General features: G+C 37.7%; 3 protein-coding genes across 15 annotated transcripts in view; 1 reads left to right on the top strand and 2 right to left on the bottom strand.

The window, feature by feature from the left end:
- The window catches only part of ALG5 (ALG5, dolichyl-phosphate beta-glucosyltransferase), a 42,238-nt gene extending 29,547 nt beyond the window's left edge, over positions 1-12,691 (bottom strand). Inside the window, exons 1-5 of one of the 3 annotated variants that reach the window (XM_008585302.1) lie at positions 12,559-12,691; positions 5,650-5,821; positions 5,125-5,171; positions 3,862-3,930; positions 1,066-1,158 (exon numbers count right to left, since the gene is read on the bottom strand). In XM_008585302.1, the coding sequence (XP_008583524.1) occupies positions 1,066-1,158; positions 3,862-3,930; positions 5,125-5,171; positions 5,650-5,821; positions 12,559-12,624 (447 nt within the window). In that variant the 5' untranslated portion in view covers positions 12,625-12,691. The remainder of the gene's footprint in view (positions 1-1,065; positions 1,159-3,861; positions 3,931-5,124; positions 5,172-5,649; positions 5,822-12,558) is intronic. The other 2 variants (XM_008585304.1, XM_008585303.1) reach the window with 2 other exon arrangements.
- A 725-nt stretch (positions 12,692-13,416) lies between these two features.
- EXOSC8 (exosome component 8) lies at positions 13,417-21,770 on the top strand. Of its 2 annotated transcripts, none has more exons than XM_008585306.1 (11): positions 13,417-13,754; positions 14,863-14,899; positions 15,290-15,353; positions 15,720-15,793; positions 17,032-17,077; positions 18,257-18,362; positions 18,450-18,495; positions 19,299-19,395; positions 20,481-20,601; positions 21,109-21,215; positions 21,557-21,770. In XM_008585306.1, exons 1-11 carry the CDS (start codon positions 13,738-13,740, stop codon positions 21,670-21,672), a joined length of 831 nt encoding a protein of 276 aa, XP_008583528.1. In that variant the 5' UTR covers positions 13,417-13,737; the 3' UTR covers positions 21,673-21,770. The 2 variants fall into 2 exon arrangements, with proteins under 2 accessions (XP_008583528.1, XP_008583527.1); XM_008585305.1 differs by lacking the exon at positions 13,417-13,754 and adding an exon at positions 14,574-14,602.
- SUPT20H (suppressor of Ty 20 homolog (S. cerevisiae)) overlaps positions 21,682-25,692 on the bottom strand; it is a 40,387-nt gene continuing 36,376 nt past the window's right edge. For 7 of the 10 annotated variants that reach the window (XM_008585317.1, XM_008585311.1, XM_008585307.1 and 4 more), the window contains 3 exons: positions 24,560-24,665; positions 22,937-23,040; positions 21,682-22,185 (listed from right to left, as the gene is read on the bottom strand). In XM_008585317.1, the coding sequence (XP_008583539.1) occupies positions 22,048-22,185; positions 22,937-23,040; positions 24,560-24,665 (348 nt within the window). In that variant the 3' untranslated portion in view covers positions 21,682-22,047. The remainder of the gene's footprint in view (positions 22,186-22,936; positions 23,041-24,559; positions 24,666-25,692) is intronic. The other 3 variants (XM_008585318.1, XM_008585315.1, XM_008585314.1) reach the window with 1 other exon arrangement.

The following is a 25,692-nucleotide window of genomic DNA, read 5'->3' as shown; positions in this document are numbered from 1 at the left end:
AGTCTGCTATTTTTCTCATGTGGCTCAGACTGCTAGTTAACTGCCCAAGATCTATTATTTCCTTCTTCCTTATGAATGAATTTGGTTGGAAATGAAAATGTTAAAAAAAACATTTTTCAGCCTTCCTTGGAAATAGGGGAGGCCCTGTGACACTGTTCTGGCCCAGAGACATGAGTAAGTTATCAGGTGGAGCTTTCCCTTAAAAGAGTGCAAACCAATTGGCATGCATCTTTTCCCCTTTGCCCTTCTCCTTCCGGTTTGGAATATGGATGCAATGGCTAGTGCTCCAAGAATAACCGTGTATGTGTGAGGACAAGGGAGTGAAAAGATAGGAGACCAGTTTCTGATGACATCACGGAGTTGTTGAACAAGGCCTACACTGCCTACCTCTAGACTGCTTTTTATAAATAAATAAATAAATAAATAAATGAACTTCTGAGTAATTTAAGGTACTATTATTTGGGTTTTCTTTCACATATTTTGATTTTTGACATTTCTTTCAGCATATCTTGATTCCTACCTAATAAGCCTTGGCAGAAAGTAACCTGTTCTTTGTTGGAATTTCTTAGCACTTCATTAGTACATCTTTCATAAATACAATCACCTTCTTTTTTACTTATGCAAATGCTTATCTTTTCTATTAGACTGCACATTTTATCAGTATAGGCCCACGTCAGATTCATCTTAGTTCACACTACCATGCATAAATAACAGTGCCTTCATATAGGCAAAACTTAATACACAAAAGCATTTTTTAAACTGCAAAAAGATCACATAATCTCATTATCTGGTGCCTGTATCAAAGACATGCAGAGATAGATAACATTTTAAACTTGATTCAGATAAACATAAAAATATTTTTCTTAATCACCCAGTATGTTATAGATATGGCATAATATTTTTCGATTTGATTTAAAAAAATTAAATCATTATTAAAAATATGTTGTCACTAACTTGAAATGCTGGCATATTCAACTAGCCAGCTTTAAAATATACATGTACAAGAGGTTATTCAAATACAAGTATTTTTATACTTTAGATAAAAACGTTGAAAACATGTATTACCATCCTAACAGCTCCGCCTTTCCCACGATTCCTCACCAGTGTTATCACTCGTACTTTGTCACTTCCATATTTCTGGCAATATTTAAAAGCTACCTGTCAAATTATATAAAAGCATAAAATTAATTTGGATTCCAAGAGAGTTACATAAACTGGGTTTCTCATTTTGACTCAAAACTGCTATTCCAGTTTACTCTTTCTTCTGACTAGATTATACCCACTGTACATTTTGGTGTCCTAAAGGAGTTGTAGGATTCCTGGTGCCTCCAAGATATAACACTGACCTACTAGGCTGAAGTCACAATTCAATTTCCTGCAGAGGGGCCACTGGAATAGGCAGAGATGCCCTTCTTTTCATGACTCCCCTACCTAAGCTACTGAGCTGTTAAAAAAATAAAAGCTGTGTGCTAACTGAATGGTGCAAACTTGTGATCAGACCCTCAGTACTAGTTAATGACTTGCTTATTTGTTCAATCAGCAACAGGTCTTATTCTCCAGAGAGGCTATTTGTATCCTGGACCATTGCCCCCAGATCTTTTCATTCAAATTCCTCTCTCAGCAGATATCTACACCATAACTTGTCCTTCTCTTCTGAGTATTCAATCTCTTCCTCTCCACTGTCTGCACAACTTCAAACTTGCTCAAGCCTACAGCACCCTAAAAACTTTCCTTTCCTATTACGTTAAGCAACTGCCATTACACTTTAATTTATAACTGAAGTCATGAAACAGTCATCTATATTTGCCATCTGCATTTCTTCATTACTCATTTATTCTTCGACACACTGTGTATGGCCCATGCCCTTTGCTCTTCACATCACCCCTCTACTTAACCTTACTCCATCAAAGGCACCCTCTCTTTTTGACAGTCATTTCCGTAGGCAGTTATGAAGTTAGTCTCATCTGGCATTTGCCCTCCTCCTTTAACTGTTCCTTTTCAGTTTTCACCACTAGTTCCTCTTCCTCAGCTTGCTGCTTAAATGTTGATAATCCCCACAAGGATTCTACAACTGCACAGCCTATAGGCAGCCCTTGACCACCTTCTCTCAACAGTGAGAGCTACTGCTCTCCTGTGTAGCCCAGACTTCTCTCCAGTGTCATCTAGATGTGAATTTAGTTTATATTGAGTGCTCACTCACTTTTCTGATACTTTACGGGTATAATAACATCACTGTACAACTGCAGTATTTTTTTGTACTATACTCTGTGCACAGGTTTTGCCTACTTAGTCTGAAACTCCTTAAGAACAAGAACTAGATTTAAAATTTTCCTCATATCCCTCAGAATGCAAGACACTAGCAGGTAGTCAATAAATACTCAACTTAGTAGTAATTTTTTTAAAAAATAAAAACTATTAAACATGATTTCAAGTTTTCAGTTTCTTCCAATCTTGGGAGCAGTAGGGACGACCGCTAAACTCTCCCTTATTTAGCCTGTAGAGGAGAGGGGCATCTCTGATCCTTCCAGGAGAGCAGCCTGCCACTCATATACCAAGGGCTGCCAAGAAAAGTGCCCTTCAGGAAAAGCTGCTTTTCCTTAGCTGGGCTGGGGCTACTTCTGCAATCTTAGCAGCGAGTGCCCGATGTTTATTTTGATGCCATTCCCCTTGTGTATTAATAAACTGCTGAGATAGTTTGTGTTCGTAACTTTCATGTGATACTCACTACTCAAAGTGCAGCATTGGTTAGCTCAGTTGGTTAGAGCACAGCCTTATAACAGCAAAGTCATGAGTTCAGATCCTTGTACCGGCCAGCTGCAAAGTGTAGCACTTAACTCTTCCTAAACAAATCTCACCAAAGCTTTCTGGCCCCTCTGCCTTTCTTTACAAAATGTTTTCCATCTGAATACACCATCCTCCATGTTCCTAGTTACAACCAACCTTGAAGGTTTAGTTCAAAAGTCACTTCCTTTCTCTCAAATTTTTTACAGCTCTTTATCTTTGCCTCCACTTTTTACTTTAGTTACATAATTTGTCTTGTCACACGACTGCTCTGGAGACACCTTATACAAGAAGCCTCCTGTGTTTGCATGGCCCATCCAGTATCTGGCAATTAGTGCACAGTTGGTACTTAATAAAAATCATTAACTGATGAATAATTAAGTGAACAAATACTTCCTGCACATTTATTTTAAAGTCCATTATGTTGCTGTTTAACAAGTATATTAAGAGCATCATAAATGAATCTCTTATTATAGAAACATGAATGTCAAAGAATAATAATAAAAACATGCAGCTATTTAGAAAATAATTTATCAGGAACACTGGCGAGATTTAATAAATGTACTACTATAAAGATGAGTGCAGATGGGCCCAGCAGTTACAAGTCTAAGAATGGAGCAATGAGAGGGGATAGATAATGCCCTGAGACACTGGTACCTCCCATGGGTAAACCTAGCTGGGGCAAGCCAAAGGACATGCCTGATACCCAGTGGCTGATATGAAGGCAGCTTCCTATTTGCATGACTGGTTTAGAAACTATAAGGCAAGGTAGAACATAAGGAAAAAAGGAACTATAAATTGGTAGGCAATGAGGGCTCCCTAGAGGCCAAGGTGAATTGTTGTTGGGTGTGTTCCCTCCTTATGTGGTGATCTTCAAAGCTTCCCCGGTCTTATGGAGCAGAAGAACAGCAGGCTTATTTTCCAGCTTTCCATAAGTGAAATCTCTCTGTTTTTCCTACTACTTACAAATGGAGATTATCAGGCACAGGTTTAGGGTCCTCTTGTGAGCAGAAGTAAGATTTCACATACTAAAATCATTTTACGTTTTCTACTGGCAATTCTAAAAGCAACTGTATTTACCTTTGAAGTCTGGTCTTTACTGCCATCATCAACTATTATCACCTCATAAGTGAATGTAGGATCTTGTTTCTGCAAAAATGAAAAATAAAATACCGCAATTTGGTATAACTGCCATCAATAATTCCAATAAAACTATAAGAAATTTAAAAAGCAATTGTTTAAGTGTTGACAAGTATAAATATGAATATAAATAAAAGTGCATAAACCACATAAAATAAAATGGCTAAGAACAAAAAGGAGAGATACTGGGTAGGAGCAGAGGGTGAACTCTGACTAACTCTCTCTGTGTACCTCCCTGCCCTCCCCCACATACGCCCTGCAGCACGTCTGTGGAAGCAGCCAGGTACTATGGTGCTAAGGCACATTTGACAGAGGCCACAAATGTACGAGGAAAAAGCCCATAAGGTTTGAAGTCAGAGAGGGCAGATTCCAACCTAGCTGTGCCACTTCTGAGCCTTCTGACCTTGGGCACCTTAACTTTTTTACTTAAAAAAACAAACAAACAAAAAAACCAAAACAAACTAGTCCATGTGGCTGGTGTGAAGATTACATGTAATAGAAGAGGTTGAAACCTCACACATAGTAAGAGCTCAATTTTCTTCTTCTCTTCCTTAAACTTAATTTTTGTAGTAGGTAATAGGACACTCACTTTCAAAGAATCTTCTCTTTTCCTTTCTAAGAAAAACCTAAAAGCAAAGTGAATCAAAACAAATAATTTTCTAAAAAAAAAAAAAAGAACCAGCATAAAGCTCACTTAATAATCTTAATCTCTCCAAAGAGATTTCAATGGCAGCTGATATTACAAAAGAGGAGTATTACTTTTTCTTCTCTTTATGTGGCAAAATATGTGGAGGACTCTTGAGAATAATAAAAAAAACATGAAATTCCGACCTAAGTCTTCTTAAAACATATCTCTTTCTTAAAACGTCACAAAAGCAAAACCAGCATTGTGCCATTATACAAAGTCTGCAGACATATACTGTCACTCAAATTTGAATATATCTTCAGGCAAGAGAGGATAAAAAGTGGGTAAGACGGTATATAAAAGGAAACTTCAGCTTTCCAGTTTGTTCCAGGGTCACCCACCTGCCTCTGGAGGCAGTGTGCTGGGCTTGCCTGCCGACAGCTGATGGCTAGCAACAAGCTGAACAGGCGGGGTGACCCAGTACTGCCTCTCACAGTGCCTCTAGCTTGGGGTCCACGAGTTGGTGATCTGGTCTAGTTTTAGTTGGAGACATCATACTGAAAGAAAAAACATGATACCTGTCTCTTCTCTAGATAGCCCAGAGCTTCATCCATCATCGCAGGCACTTAAAGAAAAAAAAATATTAAAAATTGCTTTGAAAATGACTTACCAAGCCACAGCACACTCAGTTTAGATATGAAAAAAAGTCCCCCAAATCTAACAAGCCCCACTGGGACTTCCCCCCAATGGCCACTACCATTCGGAATGTCTGTCTTTTGTTCACATTTTGCTCATTATTTCTCTAGAACACTTCAGCCCCACCTCACGAGGCTACTCTTTCTTGAATATTCATTTTCCCCTCTAATGAACTACAATTACCAACTATGCACTCACCACATCCCACATCTATTATTGTTCCAAAGACAGTAAAGTCAGGGAGCTGACTGGTTAGCTCAGTTGGTTAGAGCATGGTGCTGATAACACTAAGGTCCAGGGTTCAATCCCTGTACCGGCCGCTGCCACCAAAACAAAGACAGTGAAGTCAACTATCTTAAATTTCCTTATTCCAAATTGCCCTTTATTAAAAATCAAATAGAACTTACACCGTTCTTCTTCATTGTATGAAGGCACAACAACAGAAAGTTGTTTGGTAGGTGAGTCCCATATGCTGGGTAAAATTTCCTTCTGGCCTTTGGCATTTAAGAAGAACTTCTCTTCTTCATGTTGATGAAGTGGTGGTATTCTTGCAGCAGTTATAAATGCAACAATGGAAATCTAAAAGCAGATATGTAAAAAAGGAATCATGTTATGCTGATCTTTTTATATTTGTTGTGTTAGAATATATTATTTATATATATATTTTTCTTCTAGCAGAATATTCACTCTCAGTTTTTAGTTCATTAACAATGTTCTGGAAATGACTCAAAATTTGATGACAGTGAGTCCCTTAACTAGTTCCCTACTTATGAACTGATGACTCTTTTTTTCCATTAGTAAGGGGTTAATGCCTTAGAAGGTTCTTTGTCTTTTCCCACCTGTCATTCCCCAGGCCTTTATCATCCCATATCTGATACAGAACAGTTACTGCAAGGAAGTCCAGTCTACTCTTAGATGCCCAAACACCTAATCCTCAACAAAAATACACACACACACTCTGAGGTCCCATCCTTACCTGGAGCCCATATGTGACAAAGGACAAGTTCATATTGCCATTGGAATATGTGTGGTGAGGGCAGACCTCCTATTCCAGGACCAGACAGATCCAGGATATGAAGGGACTCACACAGTAGGAACCAGTAACGCTTAAGAATATGTTCTTGATACTTATCCCAAATTGTAGTTCAAATACAGCATTTTCTAGAGTAAAGTACCAAACTTGTAAGGCTCCTTTCCACATGCACTTAGGAGCTGGCTCTGAAAATAACCATTCTTTGTAACATCATTTCTATTGGTATAATTTCTGCTTTCAAAACAATCTACAAATTTTTAGAATGCTACTCATGTTTAATTTGATGACCATTTATAATATTTCACTGGGTACACACTGAATTTGAATGAGTCTGATTAGTATGTACATTGAGGCAGTATCCAGACTAGTGGTTAAGAATTCCTGTTCTGCACCTTAGTGTATAGATTGTGATTTCTAAATTCAATTTCCCACTAAAAGCAACCAGTGCTCCTGAGAGGATTGTTAATTCAGACATGGGCCAGGAAAGGTACGACAGTGGAATAGCATGTCATACCAGAATGCAAAGACATTACCAGTGATCATAGGGCTCTGCCAAAAGGACAAAGCAGTCAACTTGAAGAGGCTCCCAATGGCCTGTGATGGGAAGGTTTGAGAATCAAAAAGAATAATTATGGGTTGAAACACATGAAAAAAAATTTTAAATCATGAATTCATAATGATACTAAAAATAAAAATTGGTTAACTTTGTAAGATGTCAGGGAACCATTTCATTATTTAAAAAATCTGCCTTTTATATATGAAAGATATTTCAGGGTAACTGAAGAGCTGAGGACAAGATTTCTTTCATTGTAAAATTCTAGGCAATAAATAAGGAAAATTATACAATTAGAATACTCCACTCTGCAACCCAAAGTGAAATAAAGCATTTTGGTAATGATCATCAATGACTCCTAAAAGCATTAGGCTGATGACAAGCTTTATAACTGATGGGTCAGGCTGACAACAGCTGAACCCATATCTTAACACCAGAGAGAACCAGCCACTACATGCCTCCTGATGTGACACAAGAGAAAGCAGTAAGCATCACTCACACAGTTTTCTTAATTAAAAAACTCAAACACACATTTGATCAAGTCTCTAGATCCTAACTCCCAGTTTACAGGAATTCAGGGGACAGAGGAAGATGTTAAAAGGCATCAAGGGGATACAACCAGTGAAATTCAGATTGTGAGAAATTTGATAGGACAAATGACTACACTTATTAAAGACAAGGAAAAGAAAAAAAGGAGAAACTTGTTAATAGATTAAGAGATCTGAGATCTATCAACTGAGTGCAATGTGTGGCCCTTGTTTGGATCCTGATAGGAACTGAGACATGTACACCAAGACTTATGAGAAAACTGAGGGCATCTGAACTGATGGAGTATTTGAAATCACAGAATAATGTTTAAAATTAAAAAAAAAAATCTGTGATCACCTTGTTGTGGTCATATTTTTAAAAGAGGGTCCTTATCTTTTAGAAACAAATGCTGAGAATTTACAGATAAAAGGCTGTGTCTTGAATTTGTTTTAAAATAACTCAGAAAGGAGGCGGAGTGGGGAGAAAGTATGAGTGAAGGGTGAATATATGTGAGGTTTTTTTCATTTTGTTTTTTTTTAATGATTTCTTGCTCTGGCTTTAAAAAAAAAAGCTAAGCTCCACCACCTGTGTGACATCTGAATACATGAGTTTATTTACCAATCTGTTTTCTCACTAGTAAAGTGAACCAAGTGATAACATTTATTTCATAGTGTTATTCCAAAGATCAAATGAGACAATCCCTAGTAAACACTGAGTGCAATATCCAACATATAGTAAGAACTCAATATATGGTAACTCTTATTATCACTTCAAGATAGTGGGACCAAAATTAGTAGATGGAAAGAAATAATTAAGAACTAAATAAACAGAGACCAAAAGAATGATATAAAAGATCAAAAAAACAAGATATTGTGTTTTTTAGAAGATAAATAAAATAGAGAAGGCTTGGCCAGACTAAGAAAAAGAAGAGAGAAGACCCAAATAACAAAATTCAGAAATGAAAAAGGAAACATAACAACCGACACCACAGAAATACAAAGAATTATTAGAGACTATTATGAACCATATGCCAACAAATTTGAAAATCTGGAGGAAATGAGTAAATTTCTGGACACCTACAAACTACCAAGACTGAATCAAGAAGAAATAGAAAACCTGAACAGACCAGTAACAAGCAACAAGATTCACATATTAATCAGAAGTCTCCCAACAAAGAAAAGCCCAGGACCAGATGACTTCACTGCTGAATTGTACCAAACCTTTAAGGAAGAACTAATACCAATACTTTTCAAACTATTCAAAAAAGTTCAAACAGGTTATTCCTGCCAACATATACTACGAGGTCAACGTCACTCTGATATCTAAGTCAGACAAAGATAAAACAAAAAAAGAAAGCTACAGGCCAATATACTGGATAAATGTAGATGCAAAAATCCTCAACAAAATTTTAGCAAAAAGAATACAACAGCACATCAAAAAGATTACACACCATGATCAAGTGGGATTTATCCCAGGTATGCAAGGATAGTTCTGTTTGCACAAATCAATAAATGTGATACACCACATCAACAAAATCAAGGACGAAAGCCATATAATTATATCAATAGACACAGAAAAAACATTTAACAAAATTCAACATCCCTTCATGATAAAGACTCTCAACAAATTAGGTATAGAAGAAAAGTATCTCGATACAATAAAAGCCATATATGACAACCCCCCTGCCAACATTCTGAATGGGGAAAAGCTGAAAACTTTTCCTTTAAGAACAGAAACAGATAAGGATGACCACTTTCACCACTCCTATTTAATATAGTATTGGAAATACTACCCAGAGCAATCAGGCAACAGAAAGAAATGAAGGGCATTTAAATTGGAAAAGACAAAGTCAAATTTTCCCTGTTCACAGATAACATGATTCTATGTATAGAAAAACCAATAAACTCGGGCCGGCCTGGTGGCGCACTGCTACAGTGCGCCGCTTGGGAGCGCGGCGGTGCTCCCGCCGAGGGTTCGGATCCCACATACAGACCGGTTCCCGCTCACTGGCTGAGCGAGGTGAGGGCGCAACACCAAGAAAAACCAATAAACTCTACTAAAAAACTCCTAGAGCTGATAAAAGAATTTAGTAAAGCTGCAGGATACAAAATCAATAAACAAAAATAAGTGGCTTTTAATACGCCAACAACAAACAAGCAGAAAAAGAAATCAAGCAAGCATATGTACAATAACTACCAAAATAATAAAATACCTAGGAATAAATTTAACCAAGGTGAAAGATCTCTACAATGAGAACTACTAAACACTGCTGAAAGAAATTAAAGTGGACACCAAAAGATGGAAAGATATTCCATGTTCATGGACTGGAAGAATTAACATTGTGAAAATATACATATTACCCAAAGTGACCTAGATTCAATGCAATCCCCCATCAAAATACCAATGACATTCCCCACAGAAATAGAAAAAAAAATCCTAAAATTCATACAGAACAACAAAAGACCCTGAATAGCCAAAAAATAAAATAAAGCCAGAGGCTTAACAATACCTCATTCCAAATGACATAACCAAAACACCATGGTACTGGCATACAGACAGACATGTGGACCAATCGAATAGAATAGAGAACGCAGAAATCAATCCACATGCATATAGCCATCTGATCTTCAACAAAGGCACCAAGAACATACACTGGGAAAAGTATAGCCTCTTCAATAAATGGTGCTGGGAAAACTGGATATCCATGAAACTAGTCCCATACATTTCACCATATACCAAAATCAAACCAAAATGGATTAAAGACTTAAATATAAGACCTGAAACTGTAGAACTCTTAGAAGAAAACACACAGGAAACACTTCAGGATTTTAGGACTGGGCAAAGGCTTAATGAGTAAGTCTTTGAGTAAGACCTCAAAAGCACAGGCAACAAAAGGAAAAATAAACAAAAGCTTCTGCACAGCAAAGGAAACAATCAACAGAGTGGAAACACCCTAAACAATAGGAAAAAATACTTGCAAACTATACATCTGACAAGCGATTAATATCCAGAATATATAAGGAACTCAAACAACCTAACAATAAAAAAATAAATAATCCAATTAAAAAATGGGCAAAGGAGCTGAATAGACAGTTCTAAAAAGAAGACATTCAAATGGCCAGCAAATATAAGAAAAGATGCTCAACACCAGTCACCATCAGGGAAATGCAAAACAAAACCACTTTGAGATATCATCTCACCCTAGTTAGACTAGCTATTCTCAAAGAGACAGAGAATAACAAATGCTGGTGAGGATGCAGAGAACAGGGAACACTTCTACACTGTTGACAGGACTGTAAATTAGTACAGCCATTATGGAAAACAGTATGGAGGTTTCTTAAACACCTACCAATAGAACTACCATTCCCACTACTGGGTATACCCAAAGGAATATAAATCATCATGTTGAAGGGACACCTGCACTCCCATGTTCACTGCAGCTCTATTTACAATAGCCAAGATACGGAATCAACCTAAATGTCCATAGGCAGAGGACCGGATAAGGAAAATGTGGTGTCTCTCTCTTCTCTTCTCTTCTTCTTCTTCTTCTTCTTCTTCTTCTTCTTCTCTCTCTCTCTCTCTCTCTCTCTCTCTCTCTCTCTCTCTCTCTCTCACACACACACACACACACACACACACACACACACGCAGTGGAATACTACCTAGCCATGAAAAAGAATGAAATTCTGCCATTCGCGGCTACATGGATGAGCTTGGGAAAAATTATGTGAAACAAACCAGGCACAGAAATACAGCATATCCTCACTCATAAGTGGGAGGGAGGGAAGGAGGGAGGGAGGGAGGGAGGGAGGAAAGGAAGGAAGGAAGGAAGGTCACAATAATGCATTGAACTTTCAGAAAGAGAGTACAGAACTGTGGTTACTAGAGGTGGGAAGGGGGGAGGTTGTGTTAATGGACACAAGGAATGACGTTTTGTAATAATGAACATGCTAATTATTCTGATTTGATCGTGACATATTGTACACAGGTATTGATATTCAACTCTGTATCCCACAAATATGTTTAATCAATTATTTTTGAATTAAAATAAAAGACAGTGAGATCAAGTACTCTCAGGACAACCTTATAATGTACACATTTAAATCTGTGCAACAGGTTCAACGTAAGGCAGCTTCTCCAAACTAGGATTGTGTCAAACTCTGCCACACCAAAAACCTGAAATCTCAAAATACTACTAAGAAAAAGAGAGGACTCCTTTTCACCCAGACATATAGCAACAAAGAAGTCAGGATGCATTGCTATTTCTCTATCCAAACTGTTCCTAAACTTCAAAATTTACAAACCTTCTGGGATGATGGCAGAATGGTCTTCCTAGCAGTGCAGTCTAGGCGGCTAATCTGAATGTCAAGAAGCTGAAATCCTCTCCACTTAATAATTTAATGGCAGGCTCATTCCGAATTATAGGGAAGAGAGTTCACTTGGCAAATTTTCTATCACTTACGGATCAGCAAGTGTTTGCAATGTTTTTGTGTTTCCCCAGATTAATGGCAAAGAAAATCCGACTTTGATTTATATTATTTTGCCTCCTTTAGAGGCAGTAAATTCAGGGTGTCTAATTCTGGAACACAAGGACACAAGGACCCCCCCCCCCCCAACATATTGTAACATAACAAGGCCTGGGCCTTTCTTGCTCACCCTGCGTCCCTACTGGGTCTTACTGATCCAGTGATTTATTACAGTCTGAAACAGATGGCTCCTGTCAGTGCTCCGTCACCACTTTCTATTTGCTTAACCACATCAGGAAAAGAGACAGTCTAGAGAGCACACCCCATCTGGGGGCTCAAGACCTCCCCGGATGGCGCGACAACTGCAGAGGCTGCGGGCCCGGAAGGAAGCCTGGGAGAGGTCGAGGCTGACAGGCCGGGTGGGCTGGGGGCCCGGGGACCAGGCGAGAGTGAAGCGAGGATGGAAGGCTGGGAGGGCGCGCCCCAATGTGAAAAAAAAAAATCACAAGCTTCTGGACACATAGGAAGATAAGGTTCCAAAAGAGAAATAAAAGGCCGAAGAAAAGGGAAGTGAAATAGCAGGCGAGGAGATTGCGGGGTCAAGAATTTGGGGGAAGCTGGGTGAAAGGGTCACGTTCAAGAGCGGCAGCGTGGAGGATGGGGACGCCTGGAGAGCCGCAGTCTCCAGGAGGACGCTGAGCCCAGGCCCGCGCCGGACCCCAACCCCTGTCCTCACCAGTACCAGGGCTGCGGCCGCCAGCGCTGCGCCCAGCACTGCCAGCTGTAGCAGGACCGGAGCCATCGTCCATGCCGGGCCGCCGCCTGTCCTCTCCCGCGCCTACACGCACGCGGAAGCGCCCGCCAGCCCCGCCTCCGCCTCCAGAGAGGCCGCGCGGCCGGGCGCCCGCCGCCCACAGCGCCCCCGCGCGGCAAGACGAAGAACACGCAGCTGTCGCGCGCGGGGCGCTCAGTCCGTGCGGAAGCAGGCGCTAGTTACAACAGGGTTGCCAGATTTAGCAAGATGCAAGAGGTCCACTTAATCTGAATTTCAGGTAAACAACTAATAATTATTTAGCCTTACTGAGATATAATCCACATGCGATACAATTCACCCATTTAAAGGTATCTGCTCTATTACATTAATTATTAAAAATTGTGATAAACAAAATTTGCCATTTTAACCATTTTAAGGGTACAATATAGCGGCATTAATTACATTCACACTGCTGTACCACCATCATCACTATCTATCTTTAAAGCTTTCCCTGCTCCCCCTGCCACTGGTAACAACTAATAACATGCACTATTTGGGGGATACTCATACTAAAAAATTACTCTTTATCTGACATTCAAATTTAATTGAGTGTCTTGTATTTTATCTGCCAACCCCACCTGGAGGCAAGGTAGAAGCCTTGAGCCACGACACAGTATACAACACTCGCTGCTCCTTTAGAGGCAACTCAGGACCTGCGACGTGTAACCTGGTGCGGATAACGAACGCACAGAAAGTTCACGGTTCTCAGGCACTGGAGCAGGGCGCCCTTTACCTGGGGAGAGGCAAGCCCAGGGCCCAGTCTAACACAGAGGCGGCAGAAGGACGCAGAAACATTTGAGAAATGCTCCAGACGCAATACTTGACTCTTTGGTATCAACCCTGCGTTCTCCTAGACTGTTACTCTGAACTCCCAGCCTTTTTGTAAAGAGGAACACCCCGTCACTTTTCTAGTAGCAGATTCGTCAAAACACGCCCAAGGAAAGGAAACGGAGAGGGGCGTCTGGCTAGAGAAGGTCGAGGCGCAGGCGGGTCGGGGACCACCCCAGCCGCCTCCCCTCCTTCGGCGTCTCCCGAATCAGGACCGGGTCCTGGCCGTCCGTGTGGAAAGTGCGGCGCAGGCGCAGGCGCGCGGGCGGGAAGATGGCGGCTGGGTTCAAGTGAGTGTTGGCGGCGGTGGGTTGAGTTGTGTACACTGGCAGATGGCGGCTTCCTTTAAACCTTGGTTGGGATTTTCTTACGTAGAGGCCGAGTCCGCCAGGGTCCCACTTTTCTTGCCCGCCGAGGCTGGCGACGGACGGGAGGACCTGGAGGTGGTCGTAGTGAAAGGAAAGGGGCTTCTTCCGAGCAGTGACACGGGCGACGAAGGGACTGTGTGTAAGGGTTCTGTACCCAGTGCGAACCCTCGTGAGCTTGCTGTGTAGTGAACGTGCAGTCTCAGGAGATACAGTTGTAATCTTTTGAAGATTGTTGCCTTAGAAGCAAAAGCCGCCCTGCTTTCCCTCTGGCGTACTTTATTTCTAAAACGATTGCGCCTCGTTCGGAAGGCTTAAAGCCTTTTTTGGTGCCTTTCTCGTGAAGCCTATGGACTTTATTAGGGTAAAGTTATTAAGTGGATAAATAGGATTCCAAAGGAAACCAATTATGTCGAAATAGTTATCTATGTGTACAGACTCCGAATTCAAGATTAGTAAAAATATTACTCATATACTTGTTTTAAAATTAACTTTCTTAATCTAGTGGTAAGGGTAGTACTGTTAACTCTTGGAATTTCAAAGTAACAATGAGCCTGAACGTAAAAACAAAAACATTTATGTTTCTGTGGTTGTTAAAGTTGCAGGTACTGCTAAATATTATAATGGCTTACTGCCTACAGTCATAATTGAGGAATATGCTAAATTTCAGTTACAGTGAAAATAAAGATGTAATTTTTTTCATCATCACTAGGTTAAGAATCCCTGCTTCAGAGCAAGAATGACATGATCTGGATTAATCCTCTTTCAAAGATGTCAGTGAGCTTTGGACTACAGTCCTCTAATTGGTCGTCAAGAGTTAAGGATAGCAATTGAATGTGATTGCTACTGCAAGGGAATCTACTTTTTATGATTGCTTATAAGTGTCAACACAAACATCAGAATTCATGAACGAAACTCTGTTACAAATTTTGGAGATTTATGCTACATTACTACACTCTTAACATCTTTGCCAGTTTCTGGATTTGTAAGATTCATTCACTTACCTCAGATATATTTTTAATATGTATTTCAGAACCGTGGAACCACTGGAGTATTACAGGAGATTTCTGGTGAGTAAAGGTGGTTATGTACATATTATTCCTTTTTTTTTCTTTTTTGTGACCGGTAAGGGGATCGCAACCCGTGGCTTGGTGTCTCCCGCACTGCGCTCAGCCAGTGAGCGCACCGGCCGTCCCTATATAGGATCCGAACCCGCGGCGGGAGCTGCCTGGCACTCCCAGCACGTCACTCTCCCGAGTGAGCCACGGGGGTCTGCCCCATATTATTCCTTTTGATAACAATATCATTTGCTTCTTTCAAAAACAAATTTCAAGTAATTTAAATGAATTCATTTGAATTAACAAGGTTGAATTCGTATAAATTACTTTAAGTTTCCCCAAGTGTGTGTAAAATATATGTGTAGATGTAATCTGTTTTCATATAAACAAACATTTATTTAGAAAGAGAACTGCCGTCCTGATGGAAGAGAACTTGGCGAATTCAGACCTACAACTGTCAACATAGGTGAGGATATATTTCCCAGTTTCAACTTGACTTTCCCAAGTTTTAGTCTCTGAACCACTTACACAATTTTTCAGCTAAATTTTACCAAATTTTTCTCAGGAATTTGATGATTTTGTCAGGAGATTTTTATCTGTATAACAGCCCTGTGGTTGAATGAAAAATGATTAACTCAAATTCAAAGACAGATGAATAATTCTAAAAATAATAATTTTAAATAGTTTTACCATTTTAAAATCAATGACTTGAACTTGGAATTTTCATAAGCAATTGATGTGTAGCAAACTAAAACATATTATTATGTAGATAATTTTATAGCTGTTTTCCTTTTATGGACTTGTCATTTTGCTTAAATACTTATCTTTTCAGGTTCAATTAGTACTGCAGATGGTTCTGCTTTAGTGAAGTTGGGAAATACTACAGTAATTTGTGGAGTTAAAGCGGTAGGTTTAATATAAGTCCTATTGAGATCTGAGTTACCACATTAGCTTCATATATGCATTAGATTGTAATTAGATTGATTAGGCAGTCAGGTGTCAGTTTTTTAGTATTTGTTTTAATTTCTCAAGAGCTTTTACCTATGATATTAGATAATAACAGCCAAGTTTTAATGACTCTTTAATTATGATTTATGAACATTTGTCAAATGTACTGAAATGAAATAACTTTTTAAATCATCATCACCCTTAATTTTTAAGAAGTTTGGTTATATCATTTGAGAAATTAAAAGATTTTTGGTGACATCCTTTTAGCCAATAAGGTGTAGAAAATTGAAATTATTCAAAAGAAAAGTTTGAGGGAATAATAGCTGCTATTTACTGAGGACCTGTTATGTTCCAGGCACCTTACTAGGTGCTTTACAAAATTATTCAAACTAAATCTTCAAAACAGTCATGTTTTTTCTGTCTCCTGTTTTATGATGAGGTTAATTATCTTGTCCAGGTACCCAAGGCTCATAAGTAGAATTTAGACACAAATCTGACTCCAAACCTTATGCTTTTTTGACTACACCACACCCTGTGTTACTTATGTTCAGATTCTTCCTCGGTAAAGCTGGGGTGATGTCTAGCAGTAAGATTTGAGCTCTTATTCCTTGCTAGGTTTTATGCTAGAGACTTCATGGCATTAACTTATTTGCCCCTCATTAACAGTCCCTAGAAGTAGCCACTATTATTATTCCTCCCATTTGACACATGAGGAAGTTGAAGGTCAGATAAAGGTTAAATAACTTGCCCAGTGTCTCAGCCAGTAAGTGTGGGTCTGATATTTGAACTGGCATAGTGACTGTAGAGCCTTTGCTCTTGACCACTAAACCAGCAGTTCCTAAATCTGGCTATGTCAGTTTCACTTGGGATTAAATTCAGATTCTTAGCTACTGAATCAGTAGAAGGGATGGTGGGACAGAAACCCAATTAATATTTTTAAAAATATCCCCAGGTAATCTTGATGAATAGCACTACAATGTAGTCCATAATATTATACTGCCTTCTTACCTTGCAGCTATTGTATCAGTGCCAGTGTCCTTGGAGTCCTTGACACAATTTTCCAAGCAAAGGATGTAGTTATTTAGCTTAGTTATTTAGCTAAGATGGTCTTTCACAGAGCCTTACATAACTGATTGGTAAAATGTCTTCACAAATTTTTAGTAGCTTCTTTCACTAGGAAACATTTGTTTCTATAGGAATTTGCAGCACCACCAGCAGATGCCCCTGATAAAGGATTTGTTGGTAAGTTAAATGATTTTGTAATTTTCATACACATGCTCTAACACATTGAATACTATTAATTGTAGTTAAGACCTAGTAGTTGAATTGAAATAAAGAAGAGAATTATTCCTAACATTCAGAAATAAATATACAGGTATGAAGCACATTCCCCATGTTTTCTGTATACATGTTAGCAGATGATAGACTAATAGCAAGATATGGAATTTCATAATTTGAACCTTTATGAAACTTGGTTGATTTTTGTTTATACATTTAGATATCATCAACCAAGAAAGTAGAACTTTTTAAATCAAAGTGCTGTCACTGCAAACATTTCTGTTTCCATAAAGATTCTTTGTTTTATACCACTGCAATTTTTTTCCTTGTCTTGGGCCATCTGTTCTTTATGGTAGGAACCAACATATTTTTTTTAAAGATGACCGGTAAGGGGATCTTAACCCTTGACTTGGTGTTGTCAGCACCATGCTCTCCCAAGTGAGCGAACCGGCCATCCCTATATAGGGATCCGAACCCATGGCTTTGGTGTTATCAGCACTGCACTCTCCTGAGTGAGCCACAGGCCGACCCTAAGCCAACATTTTTATTTATTTTTTTTCTTTTTGTCTTTTTTCGTGTCCGGCAACGGATCGCAACCCTCAGTGTCGCACCCGTACCGGACCGGGACCAGCAACGGGATCGCAATCTTCGGTGTTGCGCCCGCACCTCGCTCAGCCAGTGAGCGGGAACCGGTCTGTATGTGGGATCCGAATCCTCGGCGGGAGCGCCGCCACGCTCCCAAGCGGCGCACTGTAGCAGTGCGCCACCGGGCCGGCCCCAAAGCCAACATTTTTAAAATGCAGAAAACCACTGGGCATGAGCAGAGGGACTATCTTCTGTTAGATATTGAGGTATTTTTGAAAGAAATCAGGAAAACTTTTGTGAAGGATTTAGGAGGACTGAGGCCTAATATAGATTTTAAAATATTGAGAATAAAGTCAGAAGAATATAAATTTCATTTTGTCTCAGTCTGGGAGTCTTACAAAGACCAAAAAGAATGTAATTGTAATATTACAGTGCTTTCCATTTGGAAAAGCCTGTCCATGGCCACAGTCGCCTTTGTGGACTGATAATACCTTTATCCCTTCAGTAAACAAGAAGGTGAAGTTTATTAGTTCATAGCTGTCAGAGTGTTTCTTTCAGTTCCTAATGTGGATCTACCACCCCTGTGTTCATCAAGATTTCGGTCTGGACCTCCTGGAGAAGAGGCCCAAGTGGCCAGCCAGTTCATTGCTGATGTCATTGAAAAGTAAGACCATCGTGATAAAATTTTAACATCATTCATTTTAAGAGAGTTTTTGACATTTCATTTACTGTGCTTTGTCATTAAATCAAGTTCACAGATAATTCAGAAAGAGGACTTATGCATTTCTCCAGGAAAGGTAAGAGGAATAGAGAAGCTATGAGCTTTTATTAATTCTGAAGTGTTTTTTGTGGGGAAAAGTGAACAGGGAAATTAAAACAACCACAGTAGCCTTAAATATGGATGTCTTACAGATTTAAGGTGGAATTTAGTTAAAAAAAAAATCAGTCTTATTCTGTAATTATCTAAACTATGTAGTTCATAAAAAGCAAACAAGTTTGACTAACTTATTACCTGTCTGGGTCTACCTTTTAAGCCAAGGTAATTTTTTCTCCCTTAGCTTTGAGAGTTATTTTTTAGTCCTTATAGAGATTAATTTCTGATTGTGCTAATAACGTGTAAAGTGAATCCACATGGTAGATTCTAAAAGTCTGTTTAAAAACTTAGAACTGTTGATTAGAACCTAGAGAAGCTTTTCCTATTAGATTATATACTGTTTTATTAGCACTGTAGAACCTAAATATTTTATGTACCAAGGTTTCTGTGTGAAAGTACATTTGAGTTTTCAGCTAGGGCTTTCCAAAACATTTTCCTCTTTTGCTAACCTAGCAACAAGAATGGCTATTCCTTCTACATCTATAGGCTCCTTGTTGAGGGCAATGGAAATGTTCACCACTTGTGAGCTTTGTAGTTAAAAGCATGCTTTCACTAAACTTGTCCAGTTTTTTTGTTTTCTACTTAGTAATGGTAAAGCATTGTTTAAAGTTTTTGAGCCTTGAAGCATATCTTGTCTAACCAAGGGTTTTGTGGTTAAGTCTAAGCAAATAGCATGTTCTACCCATTGGAAGGCTCTAATTTTTTTTTGTGTTAAATCTGTTTTAGCTTGCTTGGGTTCTATACTGTGATCTTATTTGCTTAGACTATGATGGAAACATTTTGGATGCCTGCACATTTGCTTTGTTAGCGGCTTTAAAAAACGGTAAGCCACCCTAATAAAAGGCAGTGTTCCTACTAATGGGTCAGACTGTTTTTAGTTTTGTGACACTTTTAATGCACATTTGCTCAGTAAACTTTAAAAAAAATTTTAAGATTTAGCTGTCATTCATATTAATGAACATAATACCAACATGAACACAATCCTGACATGACTTTCCAAATATATTTGGATGTTTTTTCTCCAACTGAATGCCTTTTAGAGTATCACCTTGACTGTACCCATCTATTTGAGTTACAGTCCTCTAAGTTTTTTAGTTTTTTTTTTTTTTAAAAGATGACCGTAAGGGGATCTTAACCCTTGACTGGCGTTGTCAGCACCATGCTCACCCATCGAGCTAACCGGCCATCCCTATATGGGGTCTGAACCCGTGGCCTTGGTGTTATCAGCACCACACTCTCCCGAGTGAGCCACGGGCTGGTCCCGGTCCTCTAAGTTTTTATGTGATGTTGCCAAAAGGAGTAGAATGGATTCTTTTATTTTTACTGTAAGACTGTATTCACTTTTAATAGTAAAGTTTCTTAGTAAGGAATGTGGGTAGACTGATTTGTTATGGATTTCAGTGGTTTGTGCATATTCCTTATCACTGCATTGCTGAATTAACAATACACCTAGCTAACTGGAGGTAGAAAATACAGTTAGAATAGCAGTAATACAGAGTATAGTTGTTAAAGCAAGGACTTAACTTTTGAGTCCTGGTTCTACGACTCTGTGCTAACTTTGTAAGTACTAACTTTGTACTAACTTTGTAAGAGTGTTGATAATTAAATGAATTAATACAATGAAAATGTGAAAAATGCTTAAAGCAGTACCTGGCATATAGAAAGTGGCTACACACGTTAACTATTAATTCTTAATTTTGATTTCTTAAACTTTTCTTAAAAAATGAAGTGCGAGGCAGGAATGTCAGATGTTCTGAAAAACAATGTTTATATCCACTAAATTGTTCTAAGTTACTTTTTTAAAGAGAATGTTCTGGATGAGTTAAATACAGGGAAAAGTGAAAGCACACAAACTTTTTTACTTACACTAGAGTGAGAGACTTACTTTACATATTTCCCTTTTTCCAGTACAGTTACCTGAAGTTACTATAAACGAAGAAACTGCATTAGCAGAAGTTAATTTAAAGAAGAAAAGTTATTTGAATGTTAGAACTCATCCAGTTGCAACTTCCTTTGCTGTGTTTGATGAGTAAGTTAATCAAATGTATAAAAAGTCTATATTTAAGGTAACATATTGTTATTTAGCTTTTAACTCTTCAGGAAGTGCTTAAGATGACCATATATCCTTGTTTGCCCTGGACATATGAGTTTACATCTGTTGTCTCTGCACAATTATTTCTAGTCAACCCTTCCACTTCCATAAGCATCCTGATTTAGATGATCAATTCAGTGCTTACCTTACCTTGGCTTACTTATTCCTATGTAATGTTAATTTTTCATTCTTTTACTAAATATTTACCTGAAGCTGTCTTCAATATTTGCCAAGGATTGTATATTCACAAATTGAAAAGCAAAGTTTCTTATAAGTATTAGATTTTAGGTTGCTATTAACTTTTCTGGTTTCCTACCAGTTCTCTATGGCTCTCATATCTTGTATCGATACTTAAGATAAAATAAAAGTAGTTATGTTTAGTATTCTTTTAAAGTAAAATTTGTTCATGGATTGGTAACTTAGACTTTTTTTTTTTTTTAATAGCACTTTGCTCATAGTTGACCCTGCTGGAGAGGAGGAACATTTGGCAACAGGAACCTTAACAATCGTAATGGATGACGAAGGCAAGCTCTGTTGTCTTCACAAACCAGGCATGTTTCTACCACTTCTTTCCTAAGCATATGTAGATGAAAACCCAGTGTGAGCTTTATCTGAGGGAGGGCCAAATGGAATGTGGGATGTTTTATTGTTTACCTAATATAAGTTTATTGTAGTTTCTTTACTACCTCAAATTCCTTACATTTTTACATTGTATACAGTCAGTGGTTCTTAAAATTATGGGATACATCAGAATCACTTGGAGATGTTGTTAAAACATAACTTGCAAATATTGAGATCATACCACTGATTTACATTATCTTTTTTTTTTTTAACATGACATTAATGTTTTACAAAGTTTATCTGAAAGATTATTGGCACAATAATTTTTCAGGAGGAAGTGGGCTGACTGGAGCTAAACTTCAGGACTGTATGAGTCGAGCAGTTACAAGACACAAAGAAGTAAAAAAACTGATGGATGAAGTAATTAAGAGTATGAAACCCAAATAAACAGCCACATTTTCAAAACAGACTTGTAAAAACTGTATTTGTTACACTGTGCACAAACCTTTTATACTAAATAAATATCAAACTACATTCTTCTGAAAGATGTTTCTAGTATTTTTTAGGTCACTTTCATATATATTATGTGCAGAGAAACCATTTTTAAAAAGCAATGACTTGGGTAAACCATACCTAATTTGTTAAACATTTCCCTGTTTTTATTTAAAAATCACAGGGTTGTGCTTCTGTATAAAGTTTTGTACATCTAGCAATGTAAAATACTGACATTAGAAAACAAAAATGAAGTAGAAATTCAATCCTGATTCATTGTTCTTGTGTTTTTAAAAAAAAAAAGACAAAAAAAAAATAATAATGTAAGACTTAGAATTTTGGAGTGGCTGGCGTGCCTCTCTTCATTTTACTTTTTGACTGGCTGCCTGTATGCCGATGACGATGTAGCTGAGCTGTTTGTGCTGCTGCTGCTGCCATAGCCATTTGATGCTGCAAGAATCGCAACTGCTGCAAAAGGGAAGGGAAAAGAAATCAGGTTATGACTGATGCAGGAAGGTGTGGAAAGGTGCTTTTCCTGAGCGTGATGAAAACAAAACTGAAAGGGAGAAAGCACCAAGATAACAAAAAGGGACTATACCACATTGAGACAATGCACAATCAAACAGCACCAGTGGCACAGAAGCCTGCTGAGGGCTTTAAAAATGATTCTTGGCAAACTTCAAAATTATTTCTGTTACTTTGCCCTGCCAGTCTGTACTGTAGTAACTCAGCAACTTCAGTTACCATTTTGTTGTATGATAGTTCATAGCAATATAAAACCACCCTGAATATCAAGTTAATCAACTATAATATGCTGACTTTCCTTCCTAAGATAATTGTATGACATTTTTCTAAATAAACAGGTATGACATTTGCTAATAGGAACACTTTCCTACAATACAATATTAGAAAGTTAACAATTGGCACTTACAATTATCTGTTTCAAAATATACTGAAAACTAGAAAAATATATGTTAATGTGCCACCGGCACTTCATGAAAGATTTTGATTAGTAAGAGAGTAGGGCTTAAATGTACAAAATATATTCAGCGCTCCAAGTTGACTGGCTAAAATGTCAGGCTTTTAAAATTTGCTAAATTTTTACCAATTACTGTATAGTCTTAAAAGACAGTTAAATAAAACTAAAGCAAGGTATCTTGAGGTACTTTTGGAGCTGAATATCTTTAAAAATGTAATCAGAGTGAAGTTGCTGGATTACTTGTATCTGTTGCTGCTGCTGTTGAAAGGCAGAGGAGAGCTGGAATCTCTGCTGAGGAAGGCTTTGCTCAGGTCTGTTCTCGGCAGAGCCAAGCTGAGACAACACTACAGAGAGGAGAAGGGGAAAGCAGGCCAGTCAAAAAGTTGAAGGCTACCAGGGTTAGAAAAGGACAACACAGAAAATGAAATAATAGAAAAGTTAGCAGTATGATTAATCTTAAGTATCAAATCACAGACATTTCAGAATAAATTTAGTACAGTCTCCTGTTAGTTGAGGGACCACTGAGTACGGAAATTTCTGGACATGGTAAGGGAAGGGAGTGCACGTGTGCCAAAGCACTATATATCCCTTTTGTATCTCAGTGAAATTTGATACTGGTGCTACTTTGTTTAGAAGACTTTCTTGTACAATATAAAACAGTACATTATTTTTAAAACATAACCAACAAAGTAGGAAAAGGGGGATGGAAGAAATCCAAACTCATAATGACAAAACTGGTACACAGACAAGCACTTTAAACAAAAGGTGTTGGACTGATTATCAGACTATTCTATTAAGAAGAATAGTGAACTGAGACTGCATTACTACTTTTTGAGCCAAGTAAGACCATAGTAATCAATTCATCCTTATCACTGTACAGATGATGGAAGTTGAAGGCCTACAGGGTTTGAGTGACTCAAAGTGTAATTATTGGCAAGTCTGGGGCTAGGAACATTTTCATCATTTTTCAGCCTAGAGTTCTTTCCACTAAGTTACACTACAGCTATTTTAGGTAATTTATAACTTGTGTGGTAAAGGTATATAATAAATTTCCATTTGGGAATTCACTAGCTCTAAATGTAAAAATCACTTATTTCCAAAATAAAGACTTTGATTATTCTATCCTAAAGGATTTCTAAATTCAGACACTGGGAGCCGTATAGGAATCTAAAGCCATCACAGCAAGCTCACAGTGATAACTCAAAATGTTGACATGTTCACTCATTCAGTCCTCAAACTCTATCACAGCTTTCTTATGTGGCTTACTGATTTTAATTAAATGTGAAATTACAATAATTGTCTTCTATTGACAAGATAATATTCATTAAACGTAAATGTTTGGTTCACAATTTACTGATGAGCAGTTATTTAGTTCGATCTGGTTTTTAACAAATGATAAAAATGGCTTGCAGAAGTTAAGCTACTGGCCATTAAGATTTAAGTCATGCAACTACAAGCTACCAGAATGAGACAAAGGATTATGCAATTTAGAAAAATGCAGTTTCAATAACCCAGGAAAACTGAAGAGTTAATATTATTTAAGGTAACTATTGGCAATCATTGAAAACAGCTTTGGTAGCTTCCTAGTAAGCTGGATAACTAAAATTTTGCCAGTAAATTGCAACATGAGGAAAACACAACTGCTGCAAATGTAAGAAAAAGCTCTTTTAATTAATCAACTGTCAAATTAATGAAAACATCTCAGCCATCAGTTAATTTAATAGTTCACACATTAAATACAACTTTACTTTCTACTGATTACTGCTTGCAAAGGAAGGAAAACAATATAATTTAAATAGTCAGATCTCAAATAGATTACATACTTTTAGTAAATTCAGCACATGAGGTTATGAAGATACCTACCAGCTGCCTGTGACTGCATAAAACTTCCTACTCCAGTAAGATTAATAATAGCAGCTTGTTGAGCAGATAAGGCCTGTTCTTGACTGGTTGAACCTTGTTCAGAAACCTGAATAAAAAAGTAACAAATGACTTATACAAAAAGAAAAAACAATTTTGAGTTGGTGAAAAGAATATTTTTTCCTGTACGAGAAAAAAAAAAAATCAACATTAGACTAGGTCTTATAAAAAGAATAACATAAAGAAAAGACTTCAAAGGTATTTAAAATTAGCAAGAATAAATTAATGGTATTTTGAAAAAACTATTTTTCAGGATTGAATCTATATTTATTATTTAATGCTACATTATTACTCCCTAAGGCTTTTATAAAGCTTCATTAAAACAAATTTTTAGGGGCTGGCTGGTTAGCTAACTTGGTTACAGTGCAGGGTTGGTAGCACCAAGGCTGAAACCAAAAAAAGAATAATAAAGAAAACAATTTTTTAAAGCTTAAAACACCTTCTACAACACACTACTGAAACTTCTTGTCAGCAGAGTAAGTCAGAAAAAGGAAATAAAAGGCATAAAGGAAAAATGTCCTCATTTGCAAATGTCTATGTAGATAATCCCAAGGAATTTACAAAAAAGTATCTAGAATTATTAAGTTCAGTAGGATTGCAGAATTCAAGACCAACATACAAAAATCCACACTATATTGTAAAAATGAACACGTGGAAACCAATTTAAAATTAAAACCATTTATAATTGCTAAAACAAAAAAAAAAGAAAAAAAACCTCGCATATAAACATAACAAAACATACATAAGACTCATACACCGAAAACCACAAAATGTTGATTTTGGCCTCAACAGACATATACTATGTTCATGGACTGGAAGACTAACATAATAAAAATGGCAATTCTCTCCCAAACTGATCAATATGTCTAACTCAATTTCTTTAAAAATCCCAGGAATATTTTTTGTAGATACAGTATAGACAAGATAATTCTAAAATTCATATGGAAAGGAAAAGAATCTAGACTAGCTACAATAATTTTGAAAAAAATAAAGTGGGAGGAATCTCTGCCCAATTTTAGGACTTACTACATAGTCTACAGTGATCAACTCAGGGTGGTATTGGCTGAGGGACAGAT

The sequence above is a fragment of the Galeopterus variegatus genome, unplaced genomic scaffold (genome assembly GCF_000696425.1).
Source record: "Galeopterus variegatus unplaced genomic scaffold, G_variegatus-3.0.2 Scaffold3514, whole genome shotgun sequence".
Lineage (NCBI taxonomy): Eukaryota > Metazoa > Chordata > Mammalia > Dermoptera > Cynocephalidae > Galeopterus > Galeopterus variegatus.
Note: the sequence above shows the minus strand (reverse complement) of the source record. Positions and strands in the feature narration are given on the sequence as shown.